Raw genomic sequence first — 20,313 nt, forward strand, 5'->3', positions numbered from 1 at the left:
ACGCATCATTATGTATATTGGTTACCGTTGGAGCTTGCGAATGTTCAGGATTTCTTTGATGGTCTCTATTCGCTGAATTATGTCTTAATAACACCACTGTGTTCTGCAGGTCCTGATTATCAGTTTCAAGCATTTGGATACGAGCTTTGCATGCAGCAAGTTGCTGCTGGGTTTGTTCAAAATTAGCTTTTGCAGTCTTGTTTCTTGGGTTTTGTGTTTACTTTGGATGCGTTTGAATAGTTTTCATTGTGCCCAATTGCTAGGGGTTTATTATTTACAACTAGGACATTTTCGTTCACTTTCATTTGCGAGGATTTTCTGGATTTTAACGAGAGTGTCCTTGTAAAAGAAATATCTGTGGGCTCGTAATAAAATCATATGGGCCGCATAAAATCTCACATAAAATGTATCAATGTTACGTCACCGGAGTCCAGCTACTCCTGCATAAAAATGTATCTGTTTAAATATAAAACCTAGAACCTAATTTGACACAATATCGGTGTATGTAAAGTACCTTTAAAACGGGATAATACAAGTTAAAACGTTCTCGGTCCTCTAAAAACATAGTTTTTAAACGAAAAAGCAAGATGGCCGACAATTGGGAGCATGTGTTCACCCAAACCATGAAAAATCAGTCTTTTCTGCTTTCAGACACTTCACACTGGACAGCAATGTGAATATTGACAATTCCTCAACCAATATGTTAGTTAAAAACTAATTCAAACAACAATAAAACTCTAAAACTTGTTAAAAATGTATGTGCACAAAATTTTGCGTCCCTTCTCTTCCAATCCCCGTCGAGTTCGGGCTATTTCTCCCCAACTACTGAATTGAATTCAATGAAGCTTTATGGGAAGCTTAACTACCTTGAGGAGATGCGCATGTTATTAGTGGGTTCTGATGATTTATTTAAAGAGTTAAGGCCCTTTGAAATTTTTAAGTTGCTAAACCATCCATCGTATGATTTTGTCCAAAGTTATGCCCCTCAAGACGTTTCCTTTTATCTGAATATATAATGCAACATTGTGACAAAAAAACAAACCTTTGGGGAGCATCACCTGTCGGCGGTTTCTTGTTGTAGCATTTCCTCTCATGTATTCAAACTTTGTTTACTGGTTTTCTACATTAGTGTCATAGTAGCCAATTGGGAAAAAAAAATATGTTATGGCCAAAAAAATGTTACATTCTGATGGCCGACGATCTACATGTTAGATGCTATAACAGGATATCTGTATGTCTTTAACTTGAACTATGATCGGCATGTTTGATGATGGTACAGGATATTTTACATCTGTGACTCATTGAATATGGTATGGTCCTTGCAAGTAGCCTGCAACCCGGGTGAGTCGCGGTACTTAAGAAATATTCATTTGCGTCTAGAAACCATCTTCAAATATCAGATAAATAATTTATAAGACAAACATATCTGACTTAACTTCATTGGAAAATAGCCTTTTTATGACGAAAATCCTTCAATTTTAACTGCGGTATAAACAAAAACAACACCACTGTCCGCCATTGTTGTTTATTTTCCCTCCCGGTTGACTCGCGGTAAATAGGTTAAACGACACTTATATAAAATTTAACATGAATAAACATAAAGATCTGACATACCATTCATAGTAACAATCAATAACGTATATAACAATTAGAACATATGGAATTTAAGACATCAAATAAAATAAATATCACAGGTATGTTCAAGCAGTGTCTAATTTTAATTCTCAATATTCAAATAACTGTTCATGTTAATGCATTCTTCTGCTTAAGAGCCTGACCTACCGAAATAATTTTTAAAAATCGGTGGTGTGTAACCCCTTCACAAAGAGAATAATATTGGTAGTGTCTGACCTAAGCAACCGCAAGCAGACGAACTTAAAAAGTGAAAAAGTTGAAAGGGAAATTTCATTTTTACATGGATTTTTACATAATTTTGGTTTAAAATGATGTTTTAAATCGTTTTTGGGTAGTTACTTACCAAAAATCTATTCAAATTGGCAGCAAAAGATGTTTTCTGTCAGATTTCAAAAGTAGGTCACGCAGGTTTGTTTACAAACACAATCCAGAGGGCGCTAATGAAATACCGCGAGTCAAAACGACCCGCGACTCAACCGGGTTTGAGTATAGTTTTCACAAATGTTTATGGAGGTGCATCTTCATCTTGTTGTTGGTTTTGATGTTGTTGTTGTGATTTGTGGTAACATAAATATAAAAAGAAAAAACATTAACTACAGAATTATGAGCTCACTTGAAAACATAACTGTTAAATAAAATATAGTCATAGAAAGATACTTATAATTTTATTAGCTCGAATGTTTTCGGAGAAAACCCAAGGTATCGTCATAGCCAGCTCATAATGTCCGCCGCCCAGCATCTGCCGTCCGCTGTGATTAAACCTTAACATTGGCTCTAAAAAAAAAGTGCTTCCATCTACAATTCGAAACTTCATATGTAGATGCACTTTGATGAGTTCTACACGTCACACCCATTTTGGGTCACTAGGTCAAAGGTCAAGTTCACTGTGAATTCTTTAAAAAAAAATCTGACAAGCTTTCATTTATTCACAACTGCATCTGCAGCCGAGCGTTGGCACCAATTATGCGGTGCTAAATTGCTTCACATATACTGGCAAGTACAGGAGATGATTATCATAATAATAATATTTCAGTTTAAATAAGAAAGATCTGTTTGGTCAGTGTATGGTTTTCTTTCTAAATGTCCATTTATTGGACTTTTTCAGTAAGGTTAGGGGTTTTTCATTGCGAAGGTGTTGGCACTTATTCTTGTGATTCCATGTCAGTTTTCTCGGTATTGTTTTCTGAATTTCATCATAATTTTAGCTATTTCATCAATTTGTTCCCCACTCATGTGGTGGATTGCATGGTCTCTTTCACTAATTGTGTGTGTCTTTGATTCTTCATTACTTATAATGGACACTGTGCAGTTATCATACTGTGTCAACAATGTGTGTTTTCTTTTGCAATCAAGCAAATAATTGTAACATTTAAGACTTCTAGATTATGATTTGCATTTTGGAATTCCCCTATTTTGTTAATTGAACTGGAGTTCTTTATAAAATAAATTGCTAGTACAAAACATGTTTATTAATATTCAGTGTTCTTGGAAAATGTTTTGTTCCATCATTTTCAATTTTCAACCAATGTTATTGTGGGAAGGAATGGAGATTTAAAAATAGTTTTGTGAGATTTTTGATATTTTATTTTATTCATTAAACCAAGTAATTTTCCAAGTATAAACCTTTTATATATCATGACTATGATGCCATAGATGTAAATTATAACAATTATGTTGATGATCATGACTATGATGCCATAGATGTCAATTATAACAATGATGTTGATGATCATTACTATGATGCCATAGATGTAAATTATAACAATTATGTTGATGATCATGACTATGATGCCATAGATGTCAATTATAACAACTATGTTGATGATCATGAGAATTATGATGATCACAGATGTCGATTATAACAATGATGTTGATGATCATGACTATGACGCCATAGATGTCGATTATAACAATGATGTTGATGATCATGACTATGATGCCATAGATGTCGATTATAACAATGATGTTGATGATCATGACTATGATGCCATAGATGTCAATTATAACAATGATGTTGTTGATCATGACTATGGTGCCATAGATGTCAATTATAACAATGATGTTGATGATCATGACTATGATGCCATAGATGTCGATTATAACAATGATGTTGATGATCATGACTATGAGGCCATAGATGTCGATTATAACAATGATGTTGATGATCATGACTATGATGCCATAGATGTCAATTATAACAATGATGTTGATGATCATGACTATGATGCCATAGATGTAAATTATAACAATGATGTTGATGTTCATGACTATGATGCCATAGATGTCAATTATAACAATGATGTTGATGATCATGACTATGATGCCATAGTTGTAAATAATAACAATGATGTTGATGATCATGACTATGATGCCATAGATGTCAGTTATAACAATGATGTTGATGATCATGACTATGATGCCATAGATGTCAAATATAACAATGATGTTGATGATCATGACTATGATGCCATAGATGTCAATTAAAACAATTATGTTGATGATCATGAGAATTATGATGATCACAGATTTTAACAATGATGTCGATTATCATGACTATGATGCCATAGATGTCAATAAAAACAATTATGTTGATGATCATGAGAATTATGATGATCACAGATGTCAATTATAACAATGATGTTGATGATAATGACTATGATGCCATAGATGTCATTTTATTATAATGTTGATGATAATGACAATGATGATGATAACAGATGTCAATTATAACAATGATGTTGACTCAGCAGTGTCCGCTCTCTAATTTGACACGTTGGTCCATATGTGAGAGATATCCAGCCATAGGTCACTTACAGCTTGCTGTATGGCCTGGATATCTCTCGCATTTGGACCATGTCTCATGTATGAATATTTGTTAATTTCTGTTCATTGATTTTACGCGTTGGTCCATATGTGAGAGATATCCAGGCGTAGGTCACTTACAACTTGCTGTATGGCCCGGATATCTCTTACATATGGACCATGTTTTGTGTACATACATATGTTATCTTTTGTATTATTTATGTTCACTGACTTGACGCGTTGGTCCATATGTGAGGGATATTCAGGTGTAGGTCACTTACAACTTGCTGTATGACCGGGATATCTCTTACATATGGACCATGTCTCTTGTACAAACATATGTTATTTTTTGTATTATTTCCGTTAATTAACTTGACACGTTGATCCATATGTGAGAGATATCCAGGCGTAGGTCACTTACAGCTTGCTGTATGGCCCGGATATCTCTTACATATGGACCATGTCTCGTGTACAAACATATGTTATTTTTTGTACTATTTCTGTTAATTAACTTGACGTGTTGATCCATATGTGAGAGATATCCAGGCGTAGGTCACTTACAGCTTGCTGTATGGCCCGGATATCTCTCACATATGGACCATGTCTTGTGTACAAACATATCTTATTTTTGTGTTATCTCTGTTCATTGTTTGGACACTGTGGTTCATATGGGAGGTATATCCAGGCAAAGGTCACTTACAGCTTGCTGTATGGCCTGGATATCTCTCGCATATGGACCATGTCTCGTGTATGAATATTTGTATTTTTCTGTTCATTGATTTTACGCGTTGGTCCATATGTGAGGGATATCCAGGCAGAGGTCACTTACAGCTTGCTGTATGGCCTGGATATCCCTCACATATGGACCCTGTCTCATGTACATATGTTTATCATTTTCTTTTTGTTAATTCAATTGACGCAGCGGTTCATATGTGAGAGATATCCAGGATATTTCCCTCATATGGACCATGGGTTTATTTACAAATATATATAATATGTACATTGATTTTAGACTTTGGTTCGTATGTGAGAGTTATCCAGGCATAGGTCACTTACAGCTTGCTGTATGGCATGGATATCTCTCACATATTGACCAAAGTATCATATTTGCTCACACTCCTGTGGCTTGTTGTCATTTTGTTAATATTGTTACAGTTATCATTGTTCTATATTGGTCAGTGTGTATTTTTCTTGTCCTGTAATGTATATGTCAAGAGATACCATGGTTAGAAATCTTGTTGGCCTGGAACCTCCATAGAGATTTCTGCCATGATAACTCTTGACATAATACATTACAGACTCTTAAAGTCAACTGACTTTTAATAAATTGTCAAATCTTAAAAACATTTTTTTTCATATCTTTAAACTTTTAACATCAACAATAAATTCAGTCATACATTATTTTTGCAAGTTTGTTTTAAATAAAGCTCTTTTGTTTTTTTAGGGAATAATCAATCATTTGTTTTGTATGAAATACAAGATTTTGACAAAAAACTGCTTTTGTTCTAATTTTCACTGCAACAGAATTACTCATACAGATGAACCGCTGTATAGACTGTCACTATCTGTAGTGAACCAGTCTATGGCTTATACCCACTGAAGGCCGGGTAAAAGTACATGTAAGTTAGCATATGTCAAAAGTGTTTTCGATTTTTCAAGGTCATAAATAGCATCGCGAAAATATATGTAGCGTTGCATTTTTAGCTCATCTATTTTTTGAAAAAAAATTATGAGCTATTGTCATCACCTTGCCGTCGGCGTCTGCGTCCGGTTAAGTTTTGCGTTTAGGTCCACTTTTCTCAGAAAGTATCAATGCTATTGCATTCAAACTTGGTACACTTACTTACTATCATGAGGGGACTGGGCAGGCAAAGTTAGATAACTCTGGCTTGCATTTTGACTGAATTATGTGCCCTTTTTATACTTAGAAAATTGAAAATTTTGGTTAAGTTTTGCGTTTAGGTCCACTTTTTTCAGAAAGAATCAATGCTATTGCATTCAAACTTGGTACACTTACGTACTATCATGAGGGGACTGGGCAGGCAAAGTTAGATAACTCTGGCGTGCATTTTGACAGAATTATGTGCTCTTTTTATACTTAGAAAATTGAAAATTTTGGTTAAGTTTTGTGTTTAGGTCCATTTTATTCCTTAAGTATCAAAGCTATTGCTTTCATACTTGAAACACTTACTATCATTTATTCATAAGGGGACTGTGCAGGCAAAGTAATGTAACTCTGACTGGCAATTTGACAGAATTATGTGCCCTTTTTATACTTAGAAAATTGAAAATTTGGTTATGTTTTGTGTTCAGGTCCACTTTATTCCTACAGTATCAAAGCTATTGCTTTCATACTTGCATTACTTATTAACTATCGTAAGGGGACTGTGCAGGCAAAGTTATGTAACTCTGACTGGCATTTGGACGGAATTATGGGCCCTTTAAACTTAGAAAATTGAAAGTTTGGTTAAGTTTTGTGTTTTGGTCCACTTTACCCCTAAAGTATCATAGATATTGCTTTCATACTTGGAACACTCACAAACTAACATAAGGGTACAGTAAAAGGACAAGTTGCATAACTCTGGGTGTCATTTTTACGGAATTATGGCCCTTTTTTGACTTAGTAACTTTGAATATATGGTTAAATTTTGTGTTTCGATCCACTTTACTTCTTAAGTATCAAGGCTATTGCTTTCAAACTTAAAATACTTTCATGCTATCATGAGGTTACTGTACCTGGCAAGTTGAATTTTACCTTGACCTTTGAATGACCTTGACTCTCAAGGTCAAATTATTAAATTTTGCTAAAATTGCCATAACTTCTTTATTTATGATTAGATTTGATTGATACTTTGACAAAACTACTCTTACCTGACATACCACAATAGACTCCACCCAAACCATCGCCCGTGCCCCCCCTTCCCCCCCCCCCCCCCCCGATTCCCCCCCCCCCCCCCCCCCCCCCCGAACCCCCCCCCCTATTTTTATATTTTTTTATTTTATTTTTTAAGATCATCTCACAAATGACCACCACACCCTCACACTATACCCCCCCACCCCACCCCCTCCCCCAATTTCTTTTTTAAACGGTTAAAAACAAAACTATTTATTTTGATTATTTTATGTTTGAAATACCGTCCAACCATCGCACCCAAGAATCCCCCCCACCCCCCCTCCCCCCATCCCCCACCCGAATCCCCCCCCCCTAATTTTTTTTTTTTAAGATCATCTCACAAATTACCACCAAAGAATCCCCACCCCACCACTCCCACTCCCCCACCACCCCCCGAATTTTTTTTTTCCCTTTTTTTCGCATTTTTGGAAGATAATGTAATAAATGTCCACACCCCCACACAATGCACCCCTCTTCACTCCACCCCTCCCTCCTTTGTGATTGAAAATGAGAGTCCCTTCACCTTTAAAAAGAAAATAGATGAGCGGTCTGCATCCGCAAGACGGTGCTCTTGTTTTTAGATGCATCCACTATGCCTATTGTTTTGTTTAAATTTCCAAATGTAAGATCGGTCAACGCGCGCTACGCTGGCTTTTGCCCATATTACTACATTTCCTGCTGATAGCGGAGATTAGGGCATTAGGCGCATTGTGGGAAGACATCGAACTTTACCACTGCAGGAAGTTTACTAGCTACCGTAATATGATTAAAGGTGCTACCTAATTTACCGCCAAAAGCTTTTTTGATAACCATCTTGTTTATTTTAAAATAAATATATGGACAAAATATGTTCAAAATATTATAATTGTTTCAATAATAAAGTTATGCATTGAAAAATTCAATCTTCAATCAATCAAGTAACAAATGTTCCTAGCTTTAAGAGCTTATAATGCCGTAGCTGATATTTGTTTATATATAGACAAATATAGACTTTTCAAAGGTCTATACAAGTTCATACATGTTCCATCCAAGTAAACCAACAGAACTAATAAATAACATCACCACAGCTATTAACTATGTGTATAGCTTGGAAACTTAGATAGTTCAGGAATCCTTCCTTTGTTGATTTCTGAATACCAAAACTGCCAGTTTTACATGACATTCTGTTTGCATTCAAATCTTTAATACACAGCTACAATCTAAGTCAATGCAGTTGAGAATGTTGTTTATGAATTGCTTTAAAATTGCAAGTGTTTTGTGAAGACATAATTTTAAGTAGGCAACACAAGTTTGCGAAAGAAACCCCTGTGAGATACCTGTATGAACTATTTCAATAGCCAAACAAGTATGCTGCCCCTCAGTTCTGCATCATTATACATTGATACTCCTGACAATAAAAAATGATTTGACACATCACTTTATTTTGATAACCTATTTAGTTAAGGTTATGCAATAATCAACAGCTTTAGTTAAATTTAGACATGATTAAACGATATGTTTCCATGGTAGGACCAGTAGATCTATTTGGTTTCTAAAGAGTGATCTAAATAAGGCTTCTACTTAAAGGATCAAAACAGAGACCTCCGAGTCGATAAGCGGACACCATATCCACTACGTCGCCACCACCGAACTATTTTTGAATTCAAGAAGCTAAATACGCACACAAGTATTAAAAATATAAGATCAAAAATCTTGGCAGATGTAAAAGCTTCGTCCGGCCGAAAATAAGATTTTATTGTTTTGATGCATTATTTTTCTATTGAAACAATTAAAATGTTTTGTACACATAATGTCCAAATTTTTATTACATTACATGGTTATGAAATAAGCTTTTGCCCTTACGTTAGGTAGCACCTATTATCATATAATTGAAAGATGAACGTTTGGGTGCGTTTGTTGAAGTACTGTGCTTTGGTCGAAATCTCAACCGGAGTTTTCGAGAAGGCTTGCATTTAAGCGAATGCGATTATCTTCAATTTTAAACTAAGCTTTAAAAATCTGAAATTAAGTAAAGGCAGAACAAAATCCTTAAACGTTGATCATTTTATGATGTGACCCCATGTTTCACTCTCTTACACTGCGGTTCATTGCATTCGCAATGTATGGTGAGGAACGAACGACAACTCTGCTAGGAGAATGCCTCAAACTCCTCACAGCAGTTACTTCCCTTACAAAGTTTTTGCTGATCATCTTTGCTGACAACAGACTCATCACCAAAAGGCAAACGGAAAGCTTTAATGTTATGTTCAGCGAGAATCTGCATTTGATCTTGTTGAATAATTGTAAGTGGAGAAACAACTAAAACAACTACATTGGTTGAACTGGATACAGATGATAAAAGCATTGGCAAACATTGATAAATAAGGCTTTTACCATAGCCAACAGGTAAATTGACAATTACATCTTTATGACACAATATTGTCTGCAAACATTCAATTTGTTTTGTCTTGGGTGTAACATTTGGGTCAAAAATTTGAACGGCATCTAAAATATTTTGTAATGTTGTTGTTGCAGAAGACATTTTAATTTTAATGTCAAAATGAAAACTAAGGGAAATAATCATCACACAATTTTTTTTTAAATGTTCTTCGTTGCTTATTCAATGCAGTGCTCACGCTGCTGCCAGACATTATCGCCAATGGCGATTATTTTATCCAACTGGCTATTATTTCTTAAAATTGTCTAGAAAAAATGGCGATTATTTTATCCGCCTACATAAAAAAAACAAATTGCCACTAAATGTTGTCCCGCGATTGCGAAACGCCTGCAAATCGGGCCATCAAGCAGGAAAAATCGATAACGAGATTACCTGTGTACACAAACGACCCTGTGTATTGTCATACACGCGTCAATAACTTCTGCGACATTGTGGCCTAGAGCATTTTTCTCAATCAGTGTCCGACAGCAGTGATATATTTCGGAAAAAACGTCTTTAATCTCCCTGTGCTTTACCAATTATCGGTAACTGTTAGATCTTTGTTAATTTTTCGCCAATTATTATTTAATCGTCATTATTGAAAATCGCCGCTAATATTGTTGGCTGGTTTTGTTTTGCACGCCGTTTTTTCTGCAATTAGATTACGTTGAACATTGCTTGATGAAATAATTATTTAATCGCCATCAACAAATTATCCCCGTAATTACCGCTGTTTGTCGTCTGCTTTAACATAATGATTCCACAGGGGCGTAGATAATGGGGGGGCAGGGGGGGCAGCCGCCCCCCCAATATTTCAGCTAGTCATCGTTATATAAATAAACGTAAAATCCCCCAAAAATTGCCGCCCCAAAACCAGTATTTTTGTAATCACGCGCCGTCAGTGCAGAAGCCATGTGTCCCCTCTCCGTCTGCTCTGAGGTTGCCAATGGTGATGTTTAATATCCCTTGTTAGGTGTCATAAACTAGGGGCCGGGGTAAATGTCATTGCGTTAATTGTTTCATTGTTCTTTTCCGTGATTGCACTGTCAGTGTTTTGATTAGGGACAGGCGATTCTTTTTATTTTAATTGATCGCTTTAATTCAAAGGTAACTGCCACTTTAAACAATTTTGAGTAAATATACGCGTGAAAAACAGTAATTAGTTTGAAAATATTTTTGTTCTCTAAGTACATCAGTAAACTCTGATTGATGAATTTTATGTTGTAATTAGAGTTTTTGGAAAGAAAATAACATTTATATCAACATGAAAGTTCCCCCAAAACGCACCATATTAATTGTAATTATTTTTTTTTCTGAACCACGGGAGAGGACAACCCTCTCAAACGAACCTCTTTATGTTCCCAGTACAGAAATTGGACCGCCCCCCCAATGTTGGGAGGTTATCTACGCCCCTGTTCCAATGTTTAACCAGGTAACCTGGTTTTCCCAATTCAAAGGGACCCGGCATATGCCATGGTCAGCTAATTTTAACGAAACACGTGTTTGGAATTACACTAAGGTGGTGTATTTTAACTCACGCGCTGTGACGTTAATTGATGTAAACATGATCGGCATTGCGAAAGTGTTATTTTTGGAATAAATCATTTACAATTGATATTGGCCTCTGCCTACAATATTGCGGCCGATGGCAAACGCCGTATTAAGAGATAAAGTAATCGAACGATATGCACATTTTAGATTATGCATATTAATATTTTATATTATGCATATTTCATGTGCAAAACGCGTACAATTTTTCGGATTACCGTTTTCGGATACTGTATTTTTTTCGTCCATTATGATTTATTTTCGAAGTTCATAACAGCAAAAATAGAATGACGAATACACATGCGGTGATACGGAAGGTGTGGTTTATAATATTTCGAGTATTCACCAAAAATTGCAATTGGAAAAACTATAAAAAATAGTATAATTAGTGCTCTGGGTGGGTTGGGGCCTCTGCCCTTAATTCTTATGTGTATGTAACTGTAGCTGAGATCTGGTTTGTTAAGTCACACCCACAACATTGATTGTATTCTTTATTGTAAAGCCATGATAATATTTTATAAGAAAATGACACACTGATATTATGCTTGTTTTTGAGTATATATATATATATATATATATATATATTTTATATATATATATATATATATATATATATATATATATATATATATATATATATTATAACTTAAATCAATAGATATACATTTAATAAAACATAGATAAAATGAGATTCATGGTTTTTTCTTTCTTTTTGCCTTCAGTACCGTTTGCGGAAAAGTCCGCATATGTTTTGGCTATTATTTTTTTAAGGAAAAAAAATATGGCTATTATTTTCTGAAGGCCAGAGTGAGCACTGCAATGCATCAAAAGTAACTAAAGAAGGCCAATTCCCTGGCAAGACTTGAACTCGCATCTCTAACCAGTGCATCGCTGGATAGTGTACTACATTGTACTACAGGGAGAGCTTTGACCTTACTTTAGTCTATTCACAGCATTGACAGTTTAATTGATACAACGCGACACATAACAACTGAATAAAAACAAATCATTATTAACCCAAGACAAATTTTAGTAACAGTTGGTTTAATGGAAAATATGTAACATTAGCTAGACATATGTTTTTACGATATTTTGCATCGCATACATAAACAACATACAAATAAAACTTACCGAGATAGGTAACGATAGTCCCGTTACAATGTGTCCGCCATGTTGATTACCGTTACGCGTCATGGGAAAACGAAATTCATTTTTTCTATATTGTTTATTTTCTTATGTTTTACATAACCACCTTCATTTTTTTACATAAACAAACTTTTTAAAAAGTGCGTACCTAAAAATATATTTTCAACCAGTAAAATATTTTGGAATCACGTTGGAGGCAGAGGTCTCTTCTAGTATAAGGGAGACCACTGCGTAGGAGATTGAGAATGCCTATGTTTCACTCTGGATCAGCAGACGATTTATTGCCGAGATAGCCGATGTATCACGATTGCGCATCATCTACTGTACGGCAAAGTTTTATTTGATAATTCAGAATGTCGAGGTTACCTCCCTTACCTACAATATTTCCATGACATTTATTCGCGATGAAACGGTTCAGCATGATGATTTTGCTAATGGTTCGTTGAAGACTTAATGAGGTATTTTTCAGCGTGAAGTGGTCCTCCATAAAATAATTTACCTTGATTGATTTTTTTCAGCTGCCTTAAAAATGGGTTAAAATATTCAATATCATCATCGAGTAGGGTAGTAGAAATTTGGCAGTAGCAACTTAATCATGTTAATGAGTTTTTTGAAGAGTTTATCTTCATGTGTGTGTTTAAATTTGCCCCAGGGGTTGAAGAATATTTCCAGAGCCACTCGCCCTGCAGGGCGAGTAGGCCTGAAAATCCACTCGCCCTTCACTTTAATCTACATGCCCTCCATTAAAAAAATACATATCTATATTTATAGTTATGATCAACCAGAACCTTTTAAACCTACTAAACATAGTGACACTAAACTGCAAACAAATTAACTACATTATCTGATGGATTATATTTGCTTTCCTTATGTTTTCTGCACCTCTTTCCTTTTCTCAATTCTTTCCGCTTCTCGTTTTGACGACCTTTCTAAATTCTTTCTGTTCCCTGTCGCCACCACCTTGCAGATATTTTAAAAATGAACCCTTTTCCATTTTAATATTTCAGACGAACTTTTACTGAAAGACACACTTGATTGACAAACAGTTACAATATGGTAAATTTTGCCTAAGGCTTCTGATCACGAAATTCGGAATTATTCTGTTTATTAATAATTATTTTTTCTGTTTATTTTTAATTAAATATAAGAAGTATTATTATAATTAACCGTGATGTATTATTGTTTTTTATTGATATTTACATTAAAATTCATGGAATGACCAATAATTTTACAGTTTTATTCACTTTTAATGGATTAGCCAAGAGCACTGACAACGACGAAAACAGCGCAGCCGATTTCGAGAATTATTTTTACTGTGCCCGTGACGTCATTTTTCATTGTCAAAACAAAAGTGCAGTTTCTTTGTGTACTAAAAGTATTTTTTGTTCGTTCGAAAAATTGTTCGCAATTTGTATCTATGTTGAAGGAGTTCTGGAACTGAATTTATATTTCTCAACTTGAAAAACAGCACTCGCCCGGTGGGTCGAGTATTTAACAAATTTTACTCGCCCGACCGTCAACTTCACTCGCATATGCGAGCGGTCGAGTGGATTCTTCAACCCCTGTGCCCCAAGTTATGATACATAAGTTTTCGAAAAGAAATCATTAACAGATACTTATATGTTTAGTTCTTCTTGAATGCTCTGAGCTTTTATGATTTTTTTTTCTTTTTCACAAAATGAGCTTTTATGATTACATACATACAGCGGGTGCTGGAGGTTTCGGTAAATGACAAGTTCGGTAAATTGATTTATATAGTAAATGCCGTGGAGGTTTCGGTAAATTGGTTTTTATAGAGGTGGTATACCTACAACGAGGTTTTAATGACACCTATTGTTGGTACAATAACATAAGGGGCATTTATTTGCAAACTGTGGATTAATTTTGAATTGAGTAAATAATGCTATGCCTACGGTAAAGAATTAAGGGAAATGAATGAGCTACCTCTGAAAAAGAATTCTGTTAGGAAATTGTAGGTAAATTTACGATTTAAATAAGGCAATACTGTTGTTGTTTTTTATAATTGGTGCTTTTATTTAAATAACATAATAGTGATAATAAATAATTATTTATGGCAGAATCAATGTAAGATATTCAATTAAGTTTAATGCTATTTAAAAAAGTTTCTTGTAAAATATGATTTTATAAAAATGATTTCAGTTTAAATATAAAGCGCAATAGTAATTTAGACCACCAATAAACAATCAATTTCTCAATATATAAACATGGGGTAGTTTGCCATCATAATGAATATGAAACCAAAGCTCTTGCCACGTGGAGGCCACCTCTTGTAAGAGCCAAATGTTGAATTTTATATGACATGTTTTATTATTTCTTTCTGGTTGAGAAAAACACAAGAAAAAACAATATATAAAATCTAATACGTGTACGTAATTAATAAAAAGTAATATAATGATACGCGTTATGTTTTATAATTATGTTAAGTGCGCGTGCCATTGAACGTTGAGTTAAGCGAAGATATACACATAATTGAAAACTGATAAAAATGACATCTAACACAACGCCAGCAGAATGAATACACTGTGTAATAGCAAGCGCAGCTGTGATGATCACTATCTTATCACCTTAATACACAGGCACCTGGCTACTGTACTGTAACAATGGGTTTTACGGCCAAAATAACTGATATCATTTTTTGCCTGAACAAATCTGTTGAATAAAAAAATTATAACTGATTGACTTTGTAATCCATTTTATTTACTATATATTATAAATAAGCAACAAGTAAAACATGGATACAATATATATTATCATTCAAATTTTCCGCATGCTGATTTAATTTTAATTTCATTTCTAATAAAAATGAGATACATTTATGACACAGTACAAGTAAATGTGATATATATATATATATATAGGACATATTTGAATATTTCATGTCATTTAAAAAAATGAAAAGTAGTCACATATTAATAAGATACATTTTTGACATAGTACAATATTAATACGACACATTATTATCATTCAGATTTTCCGCATGTTGATTTAATTTAAATTCATTTCTAATAAAATGAGATACATTTATGACACTGTTCAATTTAATGTGACATTTCAACCATATCAGTCATTCACATCGTTCAAGACTCGTCGTCGAGCATGTGGTGGACCGCCGTGGATGGTCCCAGGGCATTGATATGGCTGATGGTCCTCAGTAGATCAGTGGTTGTCAGCTTCTCCTCTTCGTAGTCATCCCATGCTTGATGTAGTCTGCCGTGTATCGCAACATACTTCTTCCGTCTGATCTTCATGAGAAGGTGCTGGCTCACCAGCCGTATATGAAGATCAACTGTCTCAGATTCCTCTCTGAGAAGGTTGGCCAACTTGTACAGACCAAGGTTGGCTGAACACGCTCGCTTTACCACAAATAAACATCCTTTGATGTGACCACCAGTATTTTTTTGTAAACATGATTAAAGGAGGAAAACTTTTATTTATTTCACAGTTTGAAAGTTACTGGTCGTGTATGTAAAAACTCAGCCACCAGTGTTAAAGCATGTTCACGATCTAAACATACATATCTAGATTATTTTAAGAATAATACCTTATGTGCTGACCTGATTGTAGGAAAAAGAAGCGAGAAATTTATTTATATAAGAAACAAACATATTTGATCTTAGTTTTTTAAACCACCGAAATTTTCTCATTATATAAACATGAGGTAGTTTTCCAACATAATAAATATGTTGCCCAGTTCTTGCCACGTAGAGGCCACCTCTTGTAAGAGCCACATTATTATATTTTTTTATCTGATATGCTTTAATTAAGGTTTTTATCAATTAATTGTTTAAAAACATATATAAAATACAAAACGATCATGACCTAAAGATAAACTTTTTATTTATAATTTACCTCCCTTGATTAGAATATTAATAGGTTGCAAGCCTGGATAATTAATATTAACACTTTGCAAACATCTCTAAATTGATAAAATCAACTCCGTACATTTAAACAGATTATTTAATTAGTGTCAACAACTCAATTAATGTACATGCTTATCGACAAAAGGTGTGATAATCCCTATTTATACTTTACTATATAAATCAATTTACCGAACTTGTCATTTACCGAAACCTCCATAACCCCGTACAGCTCATCCCAGGACCCGGAGGGTCAATAGCTGGGAGTTGGATTATTGCAACTACTTACATGTTATCAAAACAGTAATTTGATTATGTTTATTTAGGCGAGGCAAAAAAAAAGGTCCGTTTGGGGTCTCCTTGGAAAAAAAACATGGTCGGTAAAAGGTAGTGATTTATTAATATATTTTTTTTGTCTTTCAGGTACTAGAATGGAAGGCTACTTAAGCTTATTATGAGAAATAACTGTATATATATGCTTTGTTTGCTTGATATTACATGACCATCTTACATGAACGAAAATGAACAGGGCTCGAGAAATCCAGTCGCCCGCTCGTAATTACAAGTAGAAATCGGCTCCGGACAAGTGAATATTCGGGCAGTGCTCGGTCTGCAGGGCGAGTGGTATTTCTGGTCGAAAAGATTAACATTTCAAGTTTTTACACATCTTTACCAAACAAAACAATGTTTCATCGGCGATTAAAAATTAACCAGATGTTGATTTTTAACCAGGTTTTCCGAAGGAAAAAACTGGTTATTAGATTGGCGAATGCGGGCGGGCTGGCTGGCTGGCGGGCGGGCGGAACAAGCTTGTCCGGGCCATAACTATGTCGTTCATTGTCAGATTTTTAAATCATTTGGCACATTTGTTCACCATCATTGGACGGTGTGTCGCGCGAAATAATTACGTCGATATCTCCAAGGTCAAGGTCACACTTTGAGTTCAAAGGTCAAAAATGGCCATAAATGAGCTTGTCCTGGCCATAACTATGTCATTCATTGTGAGATTTTAAAATCATTTGGCACATTTGTTCACTATCATGGGACGGTGTGTCGCACGAAAGAATCACGTCAATATCTCCAATGTCAAGGTCGCCACGACTAAAAATATATATTTTTTTAAAACAAACTTACAAAGGGGGTTAATTTTGTTTGTTCATTTCAAAAGTTCAGTTTGAGTTTTCTCCCTTTATCAGATTTTTTTTTCACAATGAAAACCTGGTTTTGTGACAATTTTGTCCCTTGTTTGCACGTTGTGCTAAAATTAGTCCTCTTCGCGTAACACGCTGATACTGGTATGTTGCGTGAAAGAATCCTATACAGTACGGTATACGGTCTTTTAATACTGCTTAAAAATTCGTCTGAATTCTTCACATCTTTAGATTTAAAGAGTGGTTATAGGCAAGTTTAATGGACGAAAATGACAAAGAGAAAACTGCCTTTTGTATACACAGAGGCTTGTTTCAGTTTAACAAAATGCCTTTCAGACTGTCCAATACTCCTAAAGTTTAATCATAATGATTGCGACCATGAGGGCCACAGTAATTGGCGCTTGGCCAAGTCACTTTAACACTATCAATTTGTCATAAAACAACTTTTTTCATCAAAAAAATAAATAAATAAAAATTCTGATATAATATATATTAACATTATGTCAGAATTTTTAACCAGGTTTTCCGAAGGAAAAAACTGGTTATTAGATTGGCGAATGCGGGCGGGCTGGCTGGCTGGCGGGCTGGCTGGCTGGCGGGCTGGCTGGCTGGCTGGCGGGCTGGCGGAATAAGCTTGTCCGGGCCATAACTATGTCGTTCATTGTCAGATTTTAAAATCATTTGGCACATTTGTTCACCATCATTGGACGGTGTGTCGCGCGAAATAATTACGTCGATATCTCCAAGGTCAAGGTCACACTTTGAGTTCAAAGGTCAAAAATGGCCATAAATGAGCTTGTCCGAGCCATAACTATGTCGTTCATCGTCAGATTTTAAAATCATTTGGCACATTTGTTCACCATCATTGGACGGTGTGTCGCGCGAAATAATTACGTCGATATCTCCAAGGTCAAGGTCACACTTTGAGTTCAAAGGTCAAAAATGGCCATAAATGAGCTTGTCCTGGCCATAACTATGTCATTCATTGTGAGATTTTAAAATCATTTGGCACATTTGTTCACCATCATGGGACGGTGTGTCCCACGAAAGATTCACGTCAATATCTCCAATGTCAAGGTCGCCACGACTAAAAATAGATTTAAAAAAAAAAAAAAACTTACAAAGGGGGTTAATTTTTTTTGGTCATTTCAAAAGATTAGTTTGAGTTTTCTCCCTTTATCAGATTTTTTTTTCACAATGAAAACCTGGTTTTGTGACAATTTTGTCCCTTGTTTGAATTTTTTTTTGATGAATTGAAGGAAAAAATTCCCAATCGCAGTCTTAAAAATTCCCAAAAGGAAGGAAAATTTCTTCAATTTTGTTTAAAAGTATATTGTCTGCAAATTAACAGTTAAAATGAGTACGGACACTGAAGATCTTAAGCCAAAATGAATGTAAATCAATATTTGAGTAGATTTGTGCTATTGTTATCAAGCAATTGAAAAGACCCAGAAAATTGTGTCTCTTTTTTCCGGAAAAAAAGGCTGTGGCCCATTTCCCAAAGTTGGTGTTTAGCCCTGCAGGGTTTTTTGCGCTAATTTTTCCCAATTGGTATGATAAGTGACTTTTCCCAATTGGGGAAAAAAATCACTGAGAATGTCAGCAACATTCTAACCAGTGTCCATTCTAGACCGCTATTTTTCCAAAGATTGCGCGCGTTTTCAGCACGTTAAGTTAAGCTAAATACTCGGAGCGCATGCGTGTGACATCATCACGAATGCATTGATCTTAATGTTAACAAATTGATCAATACCAGGTGAAGCTCCATACAAGGAAACCCTACAATAATATATTTGGTTCAATATTTGTTTCATGCTTTTGAATACCAGTAGATTCCCACGTTTAATATCATACTCACACATCATATTGACAGACTCTTTTAAGTTAACTTGTAAATTAAACTGCGCTTGACTTGTTTGAAATAAATCTATATATTTTATCATCGGGAATTCGCCATATTTTTGCATAATAAGTAAATGAAAACAGTAAATATTTGTGACAAATACACAGTTTGGTTTTAATTTACACACAGAAAAGACATTTTATACACCAATGTAAACTAGACACCAGGACTGTCAATTTCGGAAATTTTAATGGACCGTAGCCACTTTAAAAGAAAATGTCCTAGGTCCGACCTGTTTAGCATGGGTTACACAGCATGGCTTCCTTGCTAATTACCCATATGGGCATCAACTGGCTTTGCATCAAATAAACATCTGATCAATTTGCTTATTGTGTTTTAGTTACAGATCTTTCCAATATCAGTGTGCAAGCTGGGCTTTCATTTGTACACTGAATCTTGCCTAATGCTGATAATTTTATATCAATTAATATGCTAGAGAAACTTCAGCAAACAGAATTTGTAGAACTCACCTATTTGTATCAAAGTCTACCAGATCCAAAACAGATTTATGTCATCCTATAAATCAACAATTTTAACAGTAATGAAGGAAAATATGTAAAGCGCCTTTGAACGCACATCTCGAATATGAAAATTGCGCTATATAAATGTGGTAAAAAAAAAAAAATGTCAATGTATTTTCAGCTAAATTGGTATAAATTCTTGAAAATGGCCTGTTTTGCAAACCAAAATTGTCAAATGCATTGATTAATACTCCAAAACTGTCTCTGATCAGCAGATTGTGTACAATTGAATTATGCCGTTATTATTGTTTGATCTCTTGAAAAGAGTTTCATTTGGATATTCTCTAATCAACCTTTGCCTGGTGGTAGGTATTGCCAATACAACTTTTGGTTTTGGAAATGGATTATTGTTCAATAACTAATTCTTACCATCAAACACATAGAGGATATTTGTTGGATTCGGTGGATTGTCGATTTTAA

At 34.9% G+C, this 20,313-nt stretch overlaps 2 protein-coding genes across 2 annotated transcripts in view; both read left to right on the forward strand.

Moving 5' to 3' along the window:
- Positions 1–2,095: 2,095 nt before the first annotated feature.
- LOC127863873 (RNA polymerase II subunit 5-mediating protein homolog) lies at positions 2,096–4,308 on the forward strand. The gene is made up of 2 exons (XM_052403558.1): positions 2,096–4,018; positions 4,161–4,308. The coding sequence occupies exons 1-2, from the start codon at positions 3,433–3,435 to the stop codon at positions 4,265–4,267; spliced, it is 693 nt and encodes a 230-aa protein (XP_052259518.1). The 5' UTR covers positions 2,096–3,432; the 3' UTR covers positions 4,268–4,308.
- A 12,353-nt stretch (positions 4,309–16,661) lies between these two features.
- The window catches only part of LOC127863874 (telomerase reverse transcriptase-like), a 33,326-nt gene continuing 29,674 nt past the window's right edge, over positions 16,662–20,313 (forward strand). The window contains exon 1 of the mRNA XM_052403559.1: positions 16,662–16,705. The gene's annotated coding sequence lies outside the window, so the exon portion shown is untranslated. The remainder of the gene's footprint in view (positions 16,706–20,313) is intronic.

The sequence above is a fragment of the Dreissena polymorpha genome, unplaced genomic scaffold (assembly GCF_020536995.1).
Source record: "Dreissena polymorpha isolate Duluth1 unplaced genomic scaffold, UMN_Dpol_1.0 chrUn052, whole genome shotgun sequence".
NCBI lineage: Eukaryota > Metazoa > Mollusca > Bivalvia > Myida > Dreissenidae > Dreissena > Dreissena polymorpha.

Coding starts and splice junctions, on each gene's coding strand:
- LOC127863873 (XM_052403558.1), top strand. CDS start 3,433: ATGTCAATTATAACAACTATGTTGATGATCATGAGAATTATGATGATC. Junction 4,019..4,160: donor CTATGATGCCATAGATGTCA/GTTATAACAATG, acceptor TGATGATCACAG/ATTTTAACAATGATGTCGAT.